Genomic DNA, 18,793 nt, shown 5'->3' on the forward strand with positions numbered 1-18,793 from the left:
CCTCACCCTCACTCAACAACGAGCAGGGCATCACCCACAGGTGATTTTATGAGACTCACTGGCCTTCCTCAGCTTACTTATTGCTTAGCAGCCACTCAGGGCTTCCCAAACTTAGCATCAGCACTAGCTTTTGCCTTCTCAGTTGGCTTTTCTCCTCTGCCTAACTGCTGGGCATGCACAGGCTGCTTTCATGGCCATCAAGGACCACTGGCCACCCCCAGATTCCCATCTCCTGGGGTGTACAAACAATAGCATCCTCCCTCAGGGTCCCCAAAACTTAACTTGCCAAAGTGCCTCCGCTTTCTGGCAGGATTGTCAGCCCAAGTTCATCAGTCCAAGTCCATTAGGCCTCTCCCTGCCATCAGCACTGGCGAGCTCCGAATCGTGGTCCTCTCTTCTGACAATTCTTGCTGCCTCAGGGGTCATTGGCTGGTCCTCTCCGGTGTTTCCTTCACGCAAGGTCTCATCCTGCAGCTCCCGAACCTTGTCCCTCTCCTGTGCCACCATGACGCCTCCAGTGTTGTCACAGGCAAACAGTCTGTTACTCCTTAGTCCCTCCAGGTCTTCGGAGGGCTCCTGTAAGGGCAGGAACGACACTTAGCAGGTTTTCTGATCCCATGCAGACCGGATAAAGGAGGAGTCAGAGTCCTCAGTGATTTTTGCAGGTTTTTTATTGGGGTTCACCAGGCATATGGCAGGCAGGGGTGCTGGGGGGCCAGGAGGCTGGCAGTCCTCCCAGCCCACGGCAAATCTTCACTCTATCTGGGCTCTCCGGTGATCTCTGCTTCGGCTTCTGCTCGGCTTCTTTTTCGACTTCTTTCTCAGCTTCTCCTGGCGTCCCTGTGACGCCGCCCTTAAAAGCACAGTCTTAGCCCAGGTGTACCCACTCCAGGTGCCCGCCATCAGGCATGCATTCAGGATCACAGGGTTCCCTCATCTATCCTGATGGCGGGAGGGCAAAAAAGCCTGATATTTTTCCTTACCCTACAGCTCCATACCCGTCTGCATGGATCATCTTGCCGACTTACGCCAATTGTAAAGGTCAGGAATGACACAGTGCTGGTTTTCTATGATCCCATGCAGACCGGATAAAGGAGTAGTCCTGGAGCCCTCAGTGGCTTTTGCAGGCTTTTATTGGGATTTACCAGGTACATGGCAGGCAGGGGTGCTGGGGAGCCGGGAGGCTAGTTCTCTGCTTCTCTGTGTCGGCTTCTGCTGGCATCCCTGTGACGCCATCCATAAAAAGCCCAGTCTCAGCCCAGGTGAACCCCATCTTCCTATGTCCACATCCTATTCCCGGTGTCCTCCATCAGGCATGCATTCAGGACTGCAAGGATCCATCATCTATCCTGATGGCGGGAGGGCAGAAAAGCCTGACATTTTCCTTACTCTACATTCACTAATTGTATTAAAGTTCCTTTTCCATTAAAGGTCTTACATGTTTCGTGTTGATGCAGCGGATGGCAGAACCTATTTAGAGGGGCAGGTTTGGGGGTTCTGGTGTGCCCTTCTCTCTGCCCTGTAACACCTCCATTGAAACTCCCTTCAGGGGGGTCTTCCTGCTGCAGAGGCTAAAGACAAGCTATCGCCAACCACTGCAGCATGAATTCAATCCTTGGCCACCAGGGAGCTAACCCACATGGCACAGGAGACCTCTCCTGTCTTGCCCACTGCTCCCCTCAGCAGTGTATTTCAGTCAATCCAGCTGTTCTGCTCCTCAACTCTGTGTCTGCTGAATCCTCTCACCCCCCACACCATTGGCCTGTACCCCAGTTCTTGTATGATAAATAAATCTTAAAAAAATAAACTCACCGTCTATTTAACATTGCAACTAAATGAGAAATAAATGTTATAAAAGATCAAATTATATGACAATGAGTGAAGTATACCTGTAGGCTTTAGTGAGATAAATTCTCAATTGTATGAATCATTTCCTTAAACATTTATGGTCTTATGAAATCAAATTCCATTTACTTTTTTCCCCCAAAAAATGAACCTTAGATAACTCCCGAGTTTTGATTATAGGCCATATTAGAGGTTACAACTTAAGTTAGCTGAAGGTTTCAAATAATTCTACTTTTTAACATGGGTTTTCTTTAAATTCCCATTCTTAGTTCCAGCTCCTTCAAATGGTTCTGGACATTTTATGCTTCTACATCAGATGGTCAATATATTATAGTTAGTTTTAATTAAAATAGTTCATGTTCAATGTCCAAGTTGAGTGTTTTACCTAAAGTTTACAGATGAGCATCCTCCACCTCCAAATGAGTATGAATTAGGAGAAAATGCAATGCTTGCAGCATTTCAGTATATGAAAAGCTACTCTTGGACCTTAAGTCATTCTATTGGAACAGTAATATGTAGAAATTCTTGTTCTGATGCGCTATGGCATCTGTATTAATTTTGTTCTTATTTGCTGGGAATAATTTGCAAATTTGAGTATTTTCTTAGTTTTAGTGCAATGCCTCTCTCCATAGAGTTATCTGCCAAGTGTGCTTTGCTTACTGCAGCCTTTATTATTTTATGTTGCTTTGTACAATTCCAACTTTCACTGTATAGGCACGCAAGACTACCTTAGGTTTTGAAGAAACCCAGTCTTACTTAGAAATATGTTTGACTTGTGGAAGACGTTAATGTCAGAAAGTGATTTAAAAAAAAAACTTTCCATGTGGAATTTGACAGTCTTAACCTCAAAGCATAGATAATGATAAGAGTAGAAATAATAGAAATAGAGATGAACTAATCAAAAACATCAAGGAACCCAAGAAGAGAATACCAAGCTTCTTAGATATAAATGACTAAACCTCTAAATTACAACTATCTTTTAAGAAAATTAGTCAGTTTATTTTCTGGACGACAGAAATTGGGAAGGAATTCAAATAATAAATCCAACAGTTTTTTTTTTTTTTTGTGTGTGTGTGTATTGAAATTTAAACCTTCAAAGATCAATGACCAAATTTGTTCTCTAGTATTTTAACTAGAATTTTAACCTTAATCTAAAGTAATAATCAAGGGCCTCCCTGGTGGTACAAGGGGTTAATTACTGCACTATGAAGCAATCTGAAGCCTCTGCAGCACGAGTTCAATCCCCAGCCAGCCAGGGAGCAACCCACATGGCACAGCAGACCTCTCCTGTCTCGCATGCTGCTCCCCTCAGCAGTGTATTTCACTCAGTCTGCCTGTTCTGTTTCCCCAGTCTGTCTGTGGTGAATCCTCTCACCCCCCCCCTGTATTTCTGGCCTGTACCCCTGCTTTTGTATGCATAAATAAATAAATCTTTTTTAAAAAATTAATGATCAAATATATTTATAATCGTTATCAAAAATATAATAATCTCTATATAGTTATATGAGCAGGGACATTAATTATATGCCCTATCTAATTTGAGACTTTTCTATAGTTGTCAAGTAATTTGGTTTTCAGTATTACAAATAATGATGGTAACCTGGATGTTCTGCCTTTTCTTTTTATATTTCAGATTTTCTTAAATTTGAGACATCAAAATATCTGTGTAACATCCTATTGCTAAAATTCCAAGTGACTTTGTGAATAAAAGTAAAAAGACTTAATGTGAGCAGCTTGATCTTAGGATTTTTAATGGAATTAGAGGATTTTTTTTTTAATACAAGAGCTGGGATACAGTCCAGATGCACGGGAGTGTGAGAGGATTCACCAGAGACAGCGGGGAACAGAACAGGCAGACTGAAGAGATACACTGCTGAGGGGAGCAGCGGGAGAGACAGGGAAGGTCTGCTTGCCTTGCCCCAAGGCCGGCGGGGATCAAACCAGCGCTGCAGAGGCTGCGGACAGCTTCACAGCGCTGCGCTCAACCACCTGCGCCACCAGGGAGGTCCAATTAGAGGAATTTTAAAAAGCTTTAAAGCTAAAAAGTTTTAAAGTCATAACTTCACTTACAATTTTCAATCACAGAGTTATCAGAGACAAGTTATTTCAGCACATAGCTTCATAGCCATTTCTGTCAAAATACCCATTGAACATAATTTGGGATTTGTTTTTAAAAACTGGTAAATACAAACATTTCTGTTGGTGGTTTTCTACTTTTTAAAACTCGTATTATGCTTTTAAAGCCTTTGATGATTCTACCCCTTTTTCTCAATTGTCCGTCTTTTTGTGTTCCCACAACAGTACCAAACTAGCAAAAAAAAAAAAAATAATTCCTTTTAAAAGTGTTTTGTGGCTGCCAGCACTCCAGTCTTTATGTGTTAGAGATATCCAAAAGCAACTGTGATCCAAATTTCTTACCATTTTGACTGGATACAATTAGAAATTGAAACAGTAAGAAATGATTCAAAGGGTAGTCCTTACTACTTGGTTGATGAAATGTCAAAAAAAGAAAATACATTGAAAAGGAAAAAAAAAATCCTATATAAGACTCATGCCATAAGGGAGAAAGAGAAGTTCATTCACTTTTTTTTTTAAGATTGATTTATTTATGCATACAAGAACTGGAATGCAGACCAGAGGTGGAGGGTGAGGATTCACCAGAGACAGAGTGGGGAGCAGAACAGGGAGACTGAAATATGCTGCTGAGGGGAGAAGTGGCCGAGACAGGAGAGGTCTGCTGAGCCACGTGGGCTGCCCCTGCTGGTTTGCATCTAACTCTTCCTGCAGTGGCTGGTGATAGCTTGATAGCACTGTCTTTAACCCCTGAGCCACCGCCACCAGGGAAGCCCTTCATCCACTCGTCTTTGATACTATTAAGTGCAATAAAAGTTGAATTATTTCTAAAATTATTTGTGTTCTGTAAGGCTATCAGAGAAATTGCGTTATCTATGTCATTGCTAATGTTTTGTAAATAAATGAAGCATGGATTTCACTTTCTGCATAACAGCCTCTAGAGGAAAGAAGTACAGGAAAGGAAATAGCTTGATTTAAAAGAATCAAAAACTCACAAGGAGTCTTAAAACAACTTTGCTACAGTGACCAAATCATCAGATACTGTGTGGGAAAGACTATGTTTCTCTCCCCCCCACAACCCATCCCCCCCCCCCAACGTATGTCGCCTGGACATTTTACTTATGAGTTCTTGAAGTTCGTTGAAGGGCTCTTGACAAGTGGGGGAAGAGGAATCTTAAGCTCCAGTTCAGGATGTGGAGCTCTAATCACTAGATCATCAAAGCTCAAAGACTAGGGAGGAAAATTAAAGAGCTCAAACACATGCTTTTCTCTCGTATTCTGTAAGCCACAAAGAAACTTTTACCAATTTTAGCTGGGGTGGGGCTGGGCAACCCAGAAACTAAGGGCTGGAAACATAGAAAGAGGAGTCTTTCCAGGACTGGCAGAAGTGCGGTAAAATGAGGCGTCTGTCCGCCACCCAAGAACCAAGTCTTTGCTTGTTTTCTGAAGTGTTCTACAGGCTCACCGCGGCTGCTGGATGTCATTGCATAGGAGTTAGCAACCAGCAACTCTGATTTGAGATCTGGGACGCTAGTTCCTCGGTTTGGGTATGGGAGAACTTAAACTTCTAGGTGGGCTGAAAAAGGCGTAGCTGTTTGCTTCAGAACTCACTGGAGTTTTCCTCTTGGAAACCGGCAAAACTATCTCTTAGGCCTTCGCAGAGTTTGGGAGTAATGTGCAAATGAATTAGAGCTGCCACCTCCATTTCTTCCGGAAGGCATGGTAGTGGGGTCAGGCACGTACTGGAGTCCCCCTTTGTGTTCCCTACTGGACACTTTTGGGGCACAGGTGGGAGAGATCCGTAGCCCAGGCCACTTTGAGAGCTCTGCGTGATACTTGGACGTTCTCTTGTCAGACTGTCAAGAAACAGAGGCACCATCCGCCGCCTTCCAGGTCTTCATCCCCATACACTGGCTAGCCCTGAATGGCCTCAGGTAGTCTGCCGGCCACCGAGTCTCCACCTCCTCTCTGGCAGCAGCCATTCGGCGCGTTCGGGAGTCGAGGGGGTGGGGCCCATTGGCTGGGGGGCGCTGCCAGTCTCGGGAGGGGGTGGGGTGGGGGTGGGGTCTCCGGCCGCGGCGGGTCCCGGCAGCTCACTGTTAGCTGGGTGGTGAGTAAGCGTGAGCACTCGCTACTGTAGATTTGCAACTGTTCGTAGAGAGGGAGAGCGCGCCAGAGAGAGCGCAAGAGAGTGAGGTAGCAAGTGCCAGGGAACCTAGAGGAGAGAGGACAAGAAAGTGAGGGCCCAAAGACCTACGATTTGAGACTGAATGACCATGGCTGTTTCCGCATCTCCGGTGATCTCTGCAACTTCCAGCGGCACCGGAGTCCCGGGGGGCTTATTTGGGGATGAACCCCTGTACTCGACTCCGGGAGAGCCTCCTCGTCTCACCCCCAAGATGATCAACAGTTTCATTGCCAATAACCACAGCGGCAGCGCTGGAGTTGGCGGGCTTGGTAGTGGCAGTGGCGGCAGCGGCAGCACCAACGAATGCCGAATGGTCGACATGCACGGGGTGAAGGTGGCTTCGTTCTTGATGGACGGGCAGGAACTGATCTGCCTGCCCCAAGTTTTTGATCTCTTCCTTAAGCACCTGGTGGGAGGATTACACACGGTTTACACCAAGCTGAAGAGACTGGACATATCCCCGGTGGTATGTACTGTCGAGCAGGTCCGGATCCTCCGCGGCTTGGGGGCCATCCAACCCGGGGTGAACCGCTGCAAACTGATCACCAGGAAAGACTTCGAAACTTTGTTCACTGATTGCACCAATGCCAGGTGAGATAATTGTTTCTTAACCCTCTGCTCTCCCTTTGTCCTCTTCTGCATGTCTCATCACCCCTATTCAACTTTGTAGAGAATGAATCTTAATTAGCTTGCCTTTGCGCTTCATGCTGTAAGCCCGTGAGGTAAGGAAGACTAGGATTGTCCGTTCATTCTAGTCTGCGCTTTGTGGCAGGACTTGGGTCTAAGAAAGTCCCGCACAAACTTCTTTTTGCAAACTTTCCAGCCTTTACTCATATCTCGCATGGCATATCGACCGATTGTGTTCATTTGTTAATTTATCGTCATTGCTCTTTTGTGGCCTTACGGGTTGTATAGGTTTTCTTGTGATCACTGGACACCAAGGGCTCTCTGGGGCTCTCTGGAGCTATAAACTGCTCCTAAGCTGGCAATCCACACATTATTTGGGGCATGCAGACGGTCAGCAGTCTAGAATCCTTCCCAGAGGATGAATCATTTCCCATCTTGTGTGTTTTGTTGTGAGAGTGTATGAGTGTGTGTATGGTAGTGGTGATGATGATGGTCGTGTTGTTATTGGTGTGTGTGTGTGTGTGTGGCGGAGACGGGGGTGGGGGGGAGAGTGGGGGGGAGAGAGAGAGAGAATATGTGTGCTCATGAGTGCTGCACAAAGCTCCCACATCAATGAAACAGGAAAGTAGATGAATCCTGTTTAAAAACAAAACAAAACAAAACAACCACTACAGATGTCACTTTCCTGGGATCTTCCTTTTTGGGTCATCAGCAGAGGGCAATTTGGAGCTTGAAACGCTGGAGCTGGGACGGGTTGGGGTTGGAATAGAAGTTGGCAGATTTTCTAGAGAAGATGCTTTCAGCAGTTCCCCTGCCCCCAACCCCAGGCAAAAAGTTGGAAGGATCCCATTTCCTCAAAAAGAGGATTCCTTAAGTGACTATGGCCAACTTCTCTGGTTGTAAGTGTACCTCCTTCATATCACAGCTTGAAAGTGCATTATAGAACAAATGTGCATTTGCACATGTCCATAAGCAAATTGTACTCAATGTTTCTGAATTGAAAAATGGAAGGAAACTATTTTCAATATTATGTGGCTTTTTAAAGACCTATGAATTATTATTCTAATGTTTATTCATTTCCATTCTGGTAATATCTGTTAGGAAAGTTCACATTTGACAGATGTGGTCAGCACACAAACCAAGGAATCACTATCACCAGGTGAAAGGAAGCAAAGGACTTTGTTGTAAAACGGCACTATTGTTGATCATTTTGCTGAAAACTTCTGCAGAGGTAGATTTTCTCACCAATGCAACTTTGAATCATAAGACCTTTGGATCTATGAACTAAGACTAACTCAGTTGTCATATCTGTTGTAAAACCCAAATTATTATGTATAGTTGAAGTAAACTGACAACTTGTAGACAAACTTAGTGCTACAATAAGATAATGCTACAAAACTTACAAGGGAACCCTTTGTTGTTTTTTTGTCCTTAGAGCATTGTTCTAGCAATTCAAAAGAACCCTGTTCAAATGAAAATTCCTACCTGATTCATATCTGAGGTTTACAAGTCCGGTTTATTAGATCAGATTTTCTTTCTTTTCTCTCTCTCTCTCTCTCTCTCTCTCTCTCTTTTATTTTTTTTTTTTTCTGCATGGTTTCTTTTCTTTTTTTTTTTTTTTATAAATTTTATTGTTATATTCCCCATACAATTGCAGCCCCCCATTCTGACCCCAATCCCTCCCCTCCCGCCCCCGCCCCCCTAAAAGTGTCTCTGGTTCATAGTAAAACTATGAACCAAAAAACTATCTCTCTCTCTTTTAAAGATTTATTTATTCATACAAGAACTGGGGGACAGGCCAGATGTGTGGGAGGGGTGTGAGAGGATTCACCAGAGACAGAGTGGGGAGCAGAACAGGCAGATTGACCAAAATACACTGCTGAGGGAAGCAGCAGGTGAGACAGGAGAGGTCTCATGTGCCATGTGGACAGTTCCCTGGCTGGGGATCGAACCTGTGCCGCAGTGGCTGCAGGTAGCTTCATAGGTTGCGTCTTAACCTGATGAGCCACCAGGGAGGCCCTAGATCACATTTTCTTAAGGAAGATTGATGGCCTTAAGACACAAAGGATAACTGTTCCTTCAATAAAATTAGCCATTGTAAATTGTAAGAGTAGAAAAGAAATTTAATTTCAACCACCAAGCACTTTGCTAATATATATGCTCAAAGGGTTATAAGAGACTTCAGATGAGGGCTGTCTAGTTCGTTTGTTACCATTCAGAAAGATTCCCATTTAAACAATTGTAGAAGTGAAACCTGTCTCCCTGTCTCCTCCTTACCTCCTCCTCTCTCTGTCTCTCTGTCTCTCTGTCTCTGTCTTTGTCTCTGTCGCTCTCTCTGTCTTCTCCCTCCCCTTCTTCCTCTCCCCCCTACCCTCTTCTCCTTCTTACAAATGCCCATTCTTAAAGTAAAATAACAACTGCACACACATACGAAATTCTTTCTTCCTTAATAAATTTACACATCCTTGAGGAAAATCTATGACTTACATTTAAAAAATGTTTAGTATTTGAATGTGATTTCAATGCTTTTCTTGTACATAGAAACTTTTCTTCAATTAATTTTTATTAGAACTACTTACTGAAAGGAAAAATGATAAATTGCTCTGTATCCAGAGACAGGTGCTCTTATACTATACTTGGACCCTGTTTTATAATGTATTTTTTAGGTTATTATTTTAATTCAGTTAAGTTTAATTTACTATTTATCATAATATTTACAATGCCAACTTTTTTTACTTATTGCTTTTGTGTATGTGCATGTAAAAGGTGATAGAGAAATATTAAATATGCAGGGAGAAATATATCTGAGATATGACTCATGTCCCTCCTTTTGTATTTTTTTCTTTATGGGTATTTTATTTATTACATTCATTTTTTATAACTGTTATATGCATTGCAATACAAAATTGTAAAGAATTTATTGAACATATTCTATTAATGTAATTCAAGAATTAAAGTGAGAAAAACTACTAAAAAACACAATTACAACTTCAAAATAGTTAAAAAAAAAACCTACAATTTCCAGGAGCAATCTAGTTAATTATAAAATTACCTTGCCAAATTTTGTTGATGCAAAATGCACTTTAAATCATGTTAAAACTACAAAATATGATAATGCATTTGGTGGATTCTTTAAGGCTCTAGTTAGCATTATTCACAGAAATTTGAACCTTAAATCAGTCTCAAAATCTGAATGAGCTTATATAATTGTGAAATTAGCATTTAGATCAACTTTTTTTTTATTCAGTGAGAACAGTGAGTTAGATAGGAATGAGAAACAAAATAGGGAAGATGACACATGAAGCCAGTAAGAGAAAAGAGTTATAGAATATGAACAGGATGATCCATCAGAGGAGTGAAAGATGGATCAGAATAGCTTACTGAGGTGCCCAAAGAAGATGAACCATGTACTAAGATAGACTTGGCTAAAGAGCATTGTCATTAGGGACTCTTGACTTAGCACTTGTAGTTAAAAGGGGAGAAAGTGCAAGGAAAAAATATAGATTCACTGAGTGGGAACTCTTACATACTATATTTATTTGAAAAAAGAAATTCATCTTCATCAACTGGTGAATAAGTTTCCATAAACATATCCTTGAATGGAAGACCTATTTGTAATTGATAAATGACAATTTTCTTTTTCTACATAATAAACATTTCTCTCCTTCTCTGTCAAATATTTGGTGGAGAATACAAGTCCTGACTTAGGGTATTTTAATTTGGAATGCTCCTCATGCTATTCCAAGACATACAAAATAGATCATTTTCAAATCGGTCATTTTTAAGAACCTTCATGTAGTGCTACTAAGTGGTATTTTGATTTGGTTCAGGGAAATTTTTCATTAATGTGCACAAAAGATAAATTAATGAGTAAACTATATATGTGATTTTTTTCTTAGGTAACACTGGAAGTTACAACAAGAATTCTATCAGTGTCTCATATTAACTATTTTTATAAACTATTTTGATATTAGCAAATTATCAAAATATTTAAAGTTGTCATACCAGAAAAGAAGTAGGAAAATAATGCCTACCTCAGCTAATAGAGAACAGTCATCATTCTATTAAAATGAGTTTTAAGATTTACATCACTGCAATTTCAAAGGTCTCTGGATTATTTTTCCTTGATGCTCTTTAATTTTAAGAATTAATTGTAGGGACATTATTTTGGGAGTTATTAAGAAAATGATGACATGATGACCCAAGCTGTGTTGGAAAAATTGTTATTTTGTTTTAGATCTTTGTTTCTGCAGATAAAACACTTTTTTTTTTCATTTCTTGTGCAAGAGAACTTGGAGTTTTTAATATTAGAGCAGGCAGATTCAGAAAGAAAGTGTCTAAAATTGCCACTCATGCAATGGATTTTCATTCCTAAATTCTTCAAAGTTTAATGTAGCAGTAAAATATTAAATAAAAAATTTACAGTAAATGTGAAAAATCAGCTAACACATTTTGTGTTCTCTCTTTTTATCTACCTGTACCTGTCTATATGAAAGTAATATTGTTAGATTTCACGATTGGAATTTAGTTTCATTGATTCACTGGTTAAATATTATTTAGTCAATTCACATATAGTTAAGCAGACACTTGAAGAAACAAGAATATGATTGAGGAAAAATTTTAATTTATTTGGAGATGATTCAACATATATTCAAATGAATAAAATTCAGTTTTTTAAATTAAAATTTTAAATGGTCCAATTGTGATTTATTGTTATTTTGACTATAAAGAAAACACAAATGGACTTTGATGTTAAAGTAACTTTATGTGAATTATAATAACTTATACAATATTTGGAAAACTACTTTCAAATACAATTTGAAACAATTGTATTTGAAAGAGATACAATTATGTAATCATTCAGCCAGTTGTTTTTCTATTCACACTTGATGAATATACACAGAATAAAATAATTTACTTTCAAAATTGATGGCTTTGCATTGGTAGTAAAGTTAGGCAATATTAAATTTCCTAAGAACTTGTGTCACTTTCCTGGGCTAATATTTTGTATAATTTACATTTTCATAAATGATAAAAAGTTTTTTGAAGTTAATCTAAGCAGTAAATGAAGATATTTCATTTTATAGGATCAGGAGGGGATAGTCATATGTCTACTAAAAGCAGTCATAAAATAAATTAACAATGCTTTGTTGTCTTTTATTAGAAGAATGATGTTAAGATTATAATTAAAGCATCTAGCGATGTAACAGTCTGCACAGAACTTTCATGTATACATGTATTTTAATTATACACTTCCGCATAACATACAATTTTTGTGTTTATCTAAATTCTTCAGTGGGATATATTTGCCCCCAAATCTCGTTTATTCAGTGATGGGTATCACATTAATTAACATGGCGCATGATACAATGGAGAAAGTATTTATGTATGGTGTTATCCTAAATGTATAGTACATAATTGCTAATAAATAATTAGGAAGTAATGGTCTTCAAAAATTAGTGTTTTTATATGGTTTTACACAGGAAATCCTTACTACCTGTAGAAGATAGCAAGTCTGACTTACTGGATGCTTTCTTAAATAACCTTATTTTGTCTTAATGAAATACCTAGATGTTTTATAAGTGCTTCTAGCAGGCAACTATAATTGTAAGAATCCCTAATCACAATATATTATATTTCAATAGGTAATCCAGGTCTCCAGTGGCACTTTATGTTGTGCATTTAAAGATGCAAATGATTTAGGTTTATCCACTCTATACATTTCAAATATGTATTAAAACTGCCCTAATTGACCAAAACTGAAAATATATTTTTCAGAGAAATGACATTAAACCTTGTCGCAACAGCAAAATAATTAGGTAATAATGATATTCTTGTTGCCTCTTTAAAAGGTCATTGGTAGCATTTTTTTCCCTTCCTTTTTCTTCTTTTACCATCTCAACTTGCAAAAACTTCACTGTCACTTCAGATCACACAATTCTAAAAAGACAAAACAACATTTAAGCACATTTGCTTTGGAAGGGAAATTGAGCATTTGCACCCAATAAGCCTGATTGTGGAACTGCATGCAAATTGTGTTTTGATTTATCTCTTTTACACTTTTTTCCATTTGAATTGATCTTGCATTAATTTCACCAAGCAGCTCTGTGAGGCTGCAGATGTTGCCCTGTTTTTAATAAATCAATGAGACAGATCTGAATGAATCACTTCAGATGGATTCTCTGCTTGGTTTGATGTCTAGATGTTATTCTTAGCTTGTTATCATGACAGATGCATTAATGTTCCCATACACTGCCAGCAGTGTCAAAGAGATTGAAGCTTTTAAAGTGGCAGTGTCCTTTTTTTCCATTTTCATCTATAACAAGTACATTTATTTTATTTTATTTTATTTTGGAATTAGAGGAAAATATCAAACCAATCATGTTTCTTTCTGGGAAAGATACTTAATTTTCAGCTATATTAACTATCCCAAAATGGTGGAAATCAATATATTAAAACCTAAATCTAGTGACTCCACATTAATATTTAATCATAGTAGGAAAAAGGAGAATAAGTAATGTATGACTGGGACACATTGAAAGTGTCACTATAAATAGTATCTGTATCCAAGTAATTACAGAAGGGTGTTTATTTTTATTTTTAAATATTTTTATTTGGGGGAGTGTTAGTTTTTAAATCCTTGCCAGTAAGCTTCATGTTGGATTAATGCAGTTGAAATACACTCTTATCAAGGGATTTATAACTGCTTCAGGATTTAATATTTCTTCTTAGTAGGAATGAGACAGCCTATCCATTGAGTATTCATCATTTCCACACATTGTAATTGTTAAAATATTAGAAAAGCTTATTTCATTTTAGTGTTTGTCAGGTGTTTATATTCCAGGTAATTATTTGTAAATCATAAATCACTCAGTAACAATAAATGCTACTTTCAAATTTAATTTCTTAGATTGTGGAAAAGCATATGCACACCAAAAGATACTTTGATATAACTTTAGTGACATTTATTATCTATCTGCATTAAATATCATAACTGTCATTCTTTATTCCATTTAACCTATGACTTTGTTACCTTAGTTTTCGGAGAGAAAATAATTCTGTGAGTTGTGAAATATTTTCAATTTGATATAGGTATTAAAATTTTTTAATTAATGTCTGATATTTGAAAATACAAAATTTTGAAAGGAGATCCAGTTTTTAACTTGTTCAACTTTCTGAAGAATCTGTATTTAAAAGTCAGCTTTTAGAAGTAGTTCTCTTTGTAGGCCTTTACAGTAGTCTTTTGTCAGGAATTTATTGTTACTTTTATTAGACTAGGAAAACAGGAAAAACTGTTAATTGATATTGTTGAGTTCTCAAATTCTTCAGGAAAATTTTTATCTCCAGTATTAAGCTAGTCATGGAAGCTTAGGATACAAGCTATGTTTTGTGTAAAGAGAGGCTTATAATGTTCAAAAAAGTTATGGCTAGGCGTTAACTATTTTTTTCAAATTTTGCTTAAAACATGGGAATGTCTTTATGGTAAGATCTTACTACATCTTTCTTTAAATTTAAATGTATATATTTAAAATTGGACAAATTATTATATTAACAATGTGAATATAAGATTTAATAGACTTTCTAATATAAAATATAATGTGGCTATAGAGCACTCTGACACATTTATCACTAATTATGATATTTTTAATAGAGAACTAACTGAATTTGTTACATGAAATTTTTAGCTTCAGTAATATTCATTATAAAACTTAATTAAGCCTAATATTATATACAAATTAGGCACTTAATTCACATTTGTTAGAAGAATAATCACACCCACACACATGTATTCCTCTTATTAGAATTCATTGTGCAAATTTCTGCTCCTTAAAAAATTCTAAGAAATAGTTACATAAATATATGGCTATTAAAAGACACTAATCCTGAAATTTTAATTTCATTATAACACCATTTTTAATCATGCCATAAGCATTTCATATGTATGCATATATATGGACATCAAAATCTAAAATGTAAATTAGAATATTTGAGCTGAAATGTATCTTTAAAGACATTACGGCCTATTGATAGTTTAGTGAAAACCCAGGGGAGGCATTCTAATATTATGAATAAGCAAGGATTAATAAATACAACAAGCCTACTACCATAAAGTGATTATCAGCTATTTAGATGTACATTACTTGATATCAGCAATAGCCCTGGTGGCAGCTGAATTTTGATCCTTCTTTCAAACAGCACATACATGTTTATGCAAAATGAGTTGGTAAAAAGAGGGTTTTCCTCCTCTATAACCTGGAAATTGAAACACAAATATTTATTAAGTATAATGATTTACTGTTTTCCCTAATGTAATCCTAAGACTCATTTAATTGCAACATGTATATCCCCCATTTATTTAAAGGAATAACATAGTTCACTCAGGTACAATTAATTTTGAAGAGTAAAATTCCCTTTCATCTAGGACCTCTGAGGTTGTATGTTGTACTCCTATTTGTATGCTACTTTGACCCATTATAACTATTTAGTTTATTAGAGAAAATTCTTGTGAAAACTTTGTAGTTATACTTCTGTAAAAATGTATATAGTATATAGAAAAGTTAAAAAATAATGAACCACTGTGTTTTTACTACTATATAAACTTTGTATTTTTAAACAAGTTGACAGCTTAATAGTGTATAATGTAGTGTGTATGTTAAGGTATAAAACATTCAATTGGAATTGTGTCCAGTGATCTTATCAGGCTGCTGGCAACTGCTAGCTGGTAACAGCATTTAGGCTACATTTAGTCTATCTGCTATTTATGTGATGGGTTAAAAAGAAAAAAGTAATATTGATCTGCCTCCGGATTAAAGTTTGAAATGGGCAACAGCCTGAACACAAAAGGCTTTTTTTATGATTTCTCAGCTCGCCATTGATCTAGTTTTATTGCATTCATTATTTATTAAAAGAATTTGCAAGCTAAACATAACGTTAAGCTAGTTTGCACACAGGGACCGCACTTAGGAAATTGAATGGAAATTGCATTAGAGATGAACATCTGTGCTATTTTTCCACTCATGTGTTTATGGGTTTGTATAAAAGGTGTATTGGATTAACAGTTATAACCATTATAGCTTGCTGCAGTATGTTAGATTCTGACCTTTTAGTTGTTTTGAAAGAAATCTGTCTTTCACATGTTTGTCTACAACGTATAATAATATCACAATCAATATTTGGATATTTATTTGTATTATATCTGTTACTACATTATATATCAATTATGAGACATCCTGCTGTACTGAAACAAAAATATTAAAAAAAACCATAAATATCATATAAGACCACACTATCTCTCTTTTTTTAAAAGATTTATTTTATTTATTTATGCCTACAAGAGCTGGAGTGTAGACCAGAGTTGAGAGGATTTACCAGAGACAGAGTGGGGAGCAGAACAGGTGGATCTACTGAAATACACAGCTGAGGGGAGCAGCGGGCAAGACAGGAGAGGTCTGTTATGCCATGTGGGTCAGCTCCCTGGCCAGGAATCGAACTTGGAAGGTATCTAGTGCTGAGACAGGAGAGGTTTGCTGTGCTATGTGGGTTAGCTCTCTGGCCAGGGGTCTAACTCTGCATATAGCCTCATAGTGCTGAGACTTAACCCCTTGTGCCACCAGGGAGGCCTCACACTATCTCTTAATGGCTTTTGGTAGTAAGGTGCATGGGTGCAATTTACACAGTACCCATTTTAAGAATTTTGAGCTTAATGTCATAATAACAAGAAATTATATACAATTTTTAATGTGACCATCCATAAAAAGTTATACGTGAATGGTAGGCCTTGATTATTTAGAAATGATAATAAACCAAGACAAATACTGAAGACTTGCTCTATTAGTCCAGACTGTAGGGTAGGATGCTTTATGATATGGTTCCCCTCCAATTTAATCCAAGAAAGTTTAATTACAAAATCTCAAGAGGGGACGACCTCCCTGGTGGTGCAAGGGTGAAGCAGAGCACTGTGAAGCTATCTACAGCCTCTGAGATACCCCAGGGCCAGGGAGGTGACCCATACGGCACAGCAGAACTCTCCTGTCTCACCTACTGCTCCCCTCAGCAGTGTATTTCAGTTGTTCTGCCTGTTCTGTTCCCCATTCTGTGTTTGGTGATTCCTGTCAGCTCACCCCCCCCCCCCGCACCTCTGGCCTGTACCCCAGTTTTTGTATGCATAAATAAATAAATCTTTGAAAAAAGAATTAAAAAAAAACCAAAATCTCAAGAGAACTTCACTTGAAACAGTTTTTTAGAGGACATAAGTAACTGGTTTTTGCAGTATATTCTTTAATCTGAAGACATTTAGAAAACTCATTTCTATCCACTTAATTATTTGAATTTAAATAAAGTAAAACCTCTTCACAGTCATTTCAATCTCATTAACAGTTTTGTTATGATATTGTGTGTGTATGTGTGTTTGTATATTTATAGAACATGCTATGAGGTGCCAGACAATGTTCTAGATACTATGTGAATTGAATGAACAAAAGTATTTTCTCTCTTGGAGCTTAATTTCTAGAATTACATTTTCTCTAGCTTAAGGTACATGAGCCATATATATCCTCTATTATATTTGCTAAATTATGAAATCTTTGTGATGACAAATTTTTGCCATATCCATTGCTGAATAATCTTTAAATTTCTTTTCTCATATCTGCCTCATGTGTTATATAAGTGAATGCTAGAATTTTTAAGTCTATAGAATTATACCAGAAAGATCCAACTTAAAATAACAGAGTTATTCACATAAAACAAGATACTTTAGTTCTATGAATGTAGAGAATTTCTTGTATTATAAACAAAATATACATTAGGAGGAGATTGAAATAGGTATTTCCATTCAAGAATGACTATAGTTAATTGAGCTTAATATCAAGTATTTAAGTATTAAATTAATTGACTTTAGTATGTTTTTTTCTGACATATATTTGTTGCAAGGGATATGATTCTTTAAAGTTCATGAAACTAGTTATTCTATGAGACATATGTTTTGTAGCAAAATGTGCAACTGTGGATTAAAAAGACAAGACTTTTCCATGTAACAAAGCTTGCTTTCATTGTGTTAAAGTTTTAAATAGGTCCACAAGCTTAGAATTGTTTTGCATGTTGTTCTATACAATATTGTGTGCCAAACATTGAAACAGAGATTAGAGTTTTATTTATTATACAGTATACATTGACCCTTACATGTACTACATTTAAATGTGAATAACTTTGGAAAACAAGATTGTTTGCACACATGTATAATTAAATGTTTAGTAATGCTAAGTTCACTGCTTTGAAAATAGCCTGTTATCTACTAAACTTCTAAATTTATTTTGTAAAAAAAATTATTAGCTACCCTCTAGATTATTTTTAAATAAAGATTTATTTATTTTTTAATTTATGCATACAAGAACTGGGGCACAGGCCAGTGATGCAGGGGGGGTGGTGAGAGGATTCACCAGAGACAGAGTAGGGAGCAGAACAGGCAGATCTACTGAAATACACTGCTGAGGGGAGGAGCAGGTGAGACAGGCGAGGGCTGCTGTGCCATGTGGGTTAGCTCCCTTGTGGGGGATGGAACTTTTCCTGCAGTGGCTGGTGATAGCTTGATAGCTCTGAGACTTTAACCCCTGTGCCACCACGGAGGCCCTCCTCCAGATTTTTAGATAGCTCTATTATGATGAAAACAAAAGGGCAATTAATTCAGAGAAAAAAAATAAGTCATAGTGCATTTTATGTATAGTACAGAAGTTTTAAGTCTCATTTTATTAGCCAGTTAGAATATTCAGTTTGAACACACACAGACACACAAACACATATAATATAAATATTATATTTTCCAATTCGATTCATTTTTCAATTAATTTCAACTTATATTAAGTACTGACTTCTTATTAGTTTATACAAGGTTCTTTATCAAGAGGAAAGTTGTGACCTTTATAATTATCTAAATTCTTATTTATCTCATCTGCAGATTACCAAGGTAGAGTTTTGTTGTTATATGATTAACTCTCAACTAACTTACATTAATGTAAAGAAGATTGAATTATGTATATAATTTAAAATCATGGGAAATTTAAATCA

The 18,793-nt window shown here is 37.3% G+C and overlaps 1 protein-coding gene across 5 annotated transcripts in view; it reads left to right on the forward strand.

Annotated features, from left to right (window-relative positions):
• Positions 1-6,188: 6,188 nt before the first annotated feature.
• Positions 6,189-18,793, forward strand: part of DACH2 (dachshund family transcription factor 2) — a gene marked incomplete at both ends in the record, with an annotated part of 572,537 nt that continues 559,932 nt past the window's right edge. For 3 of the 5 annotated variants that reach the window (XM_084259125.1, XM_084259124.1, XM_084259126.1), the window contains one exon: positions 6,195-6,697. In XM_084259125.1, the coding sequence (XP_084115251.1) occupies positions 6,195-6,697 (503 nt within the window). Of the gene's footprint in view, positions 6,698-18,793 lie in introns of all 5 variants that reach the window. The other 2 variants (XM_084259122.1, XM_084259123.1) reach the window with 1 other exon arrangement.

Source organism: Talpa europaea (genome assembly GCF_964194135.1).
Source record: "Talpa europaea genome assembly, chromosome: X".
NCBI lineage: Eukaryota > Metazoa > Chordata > Mammalia > Eulipotyphla > Talpidae > Talpa > Talpa europaea.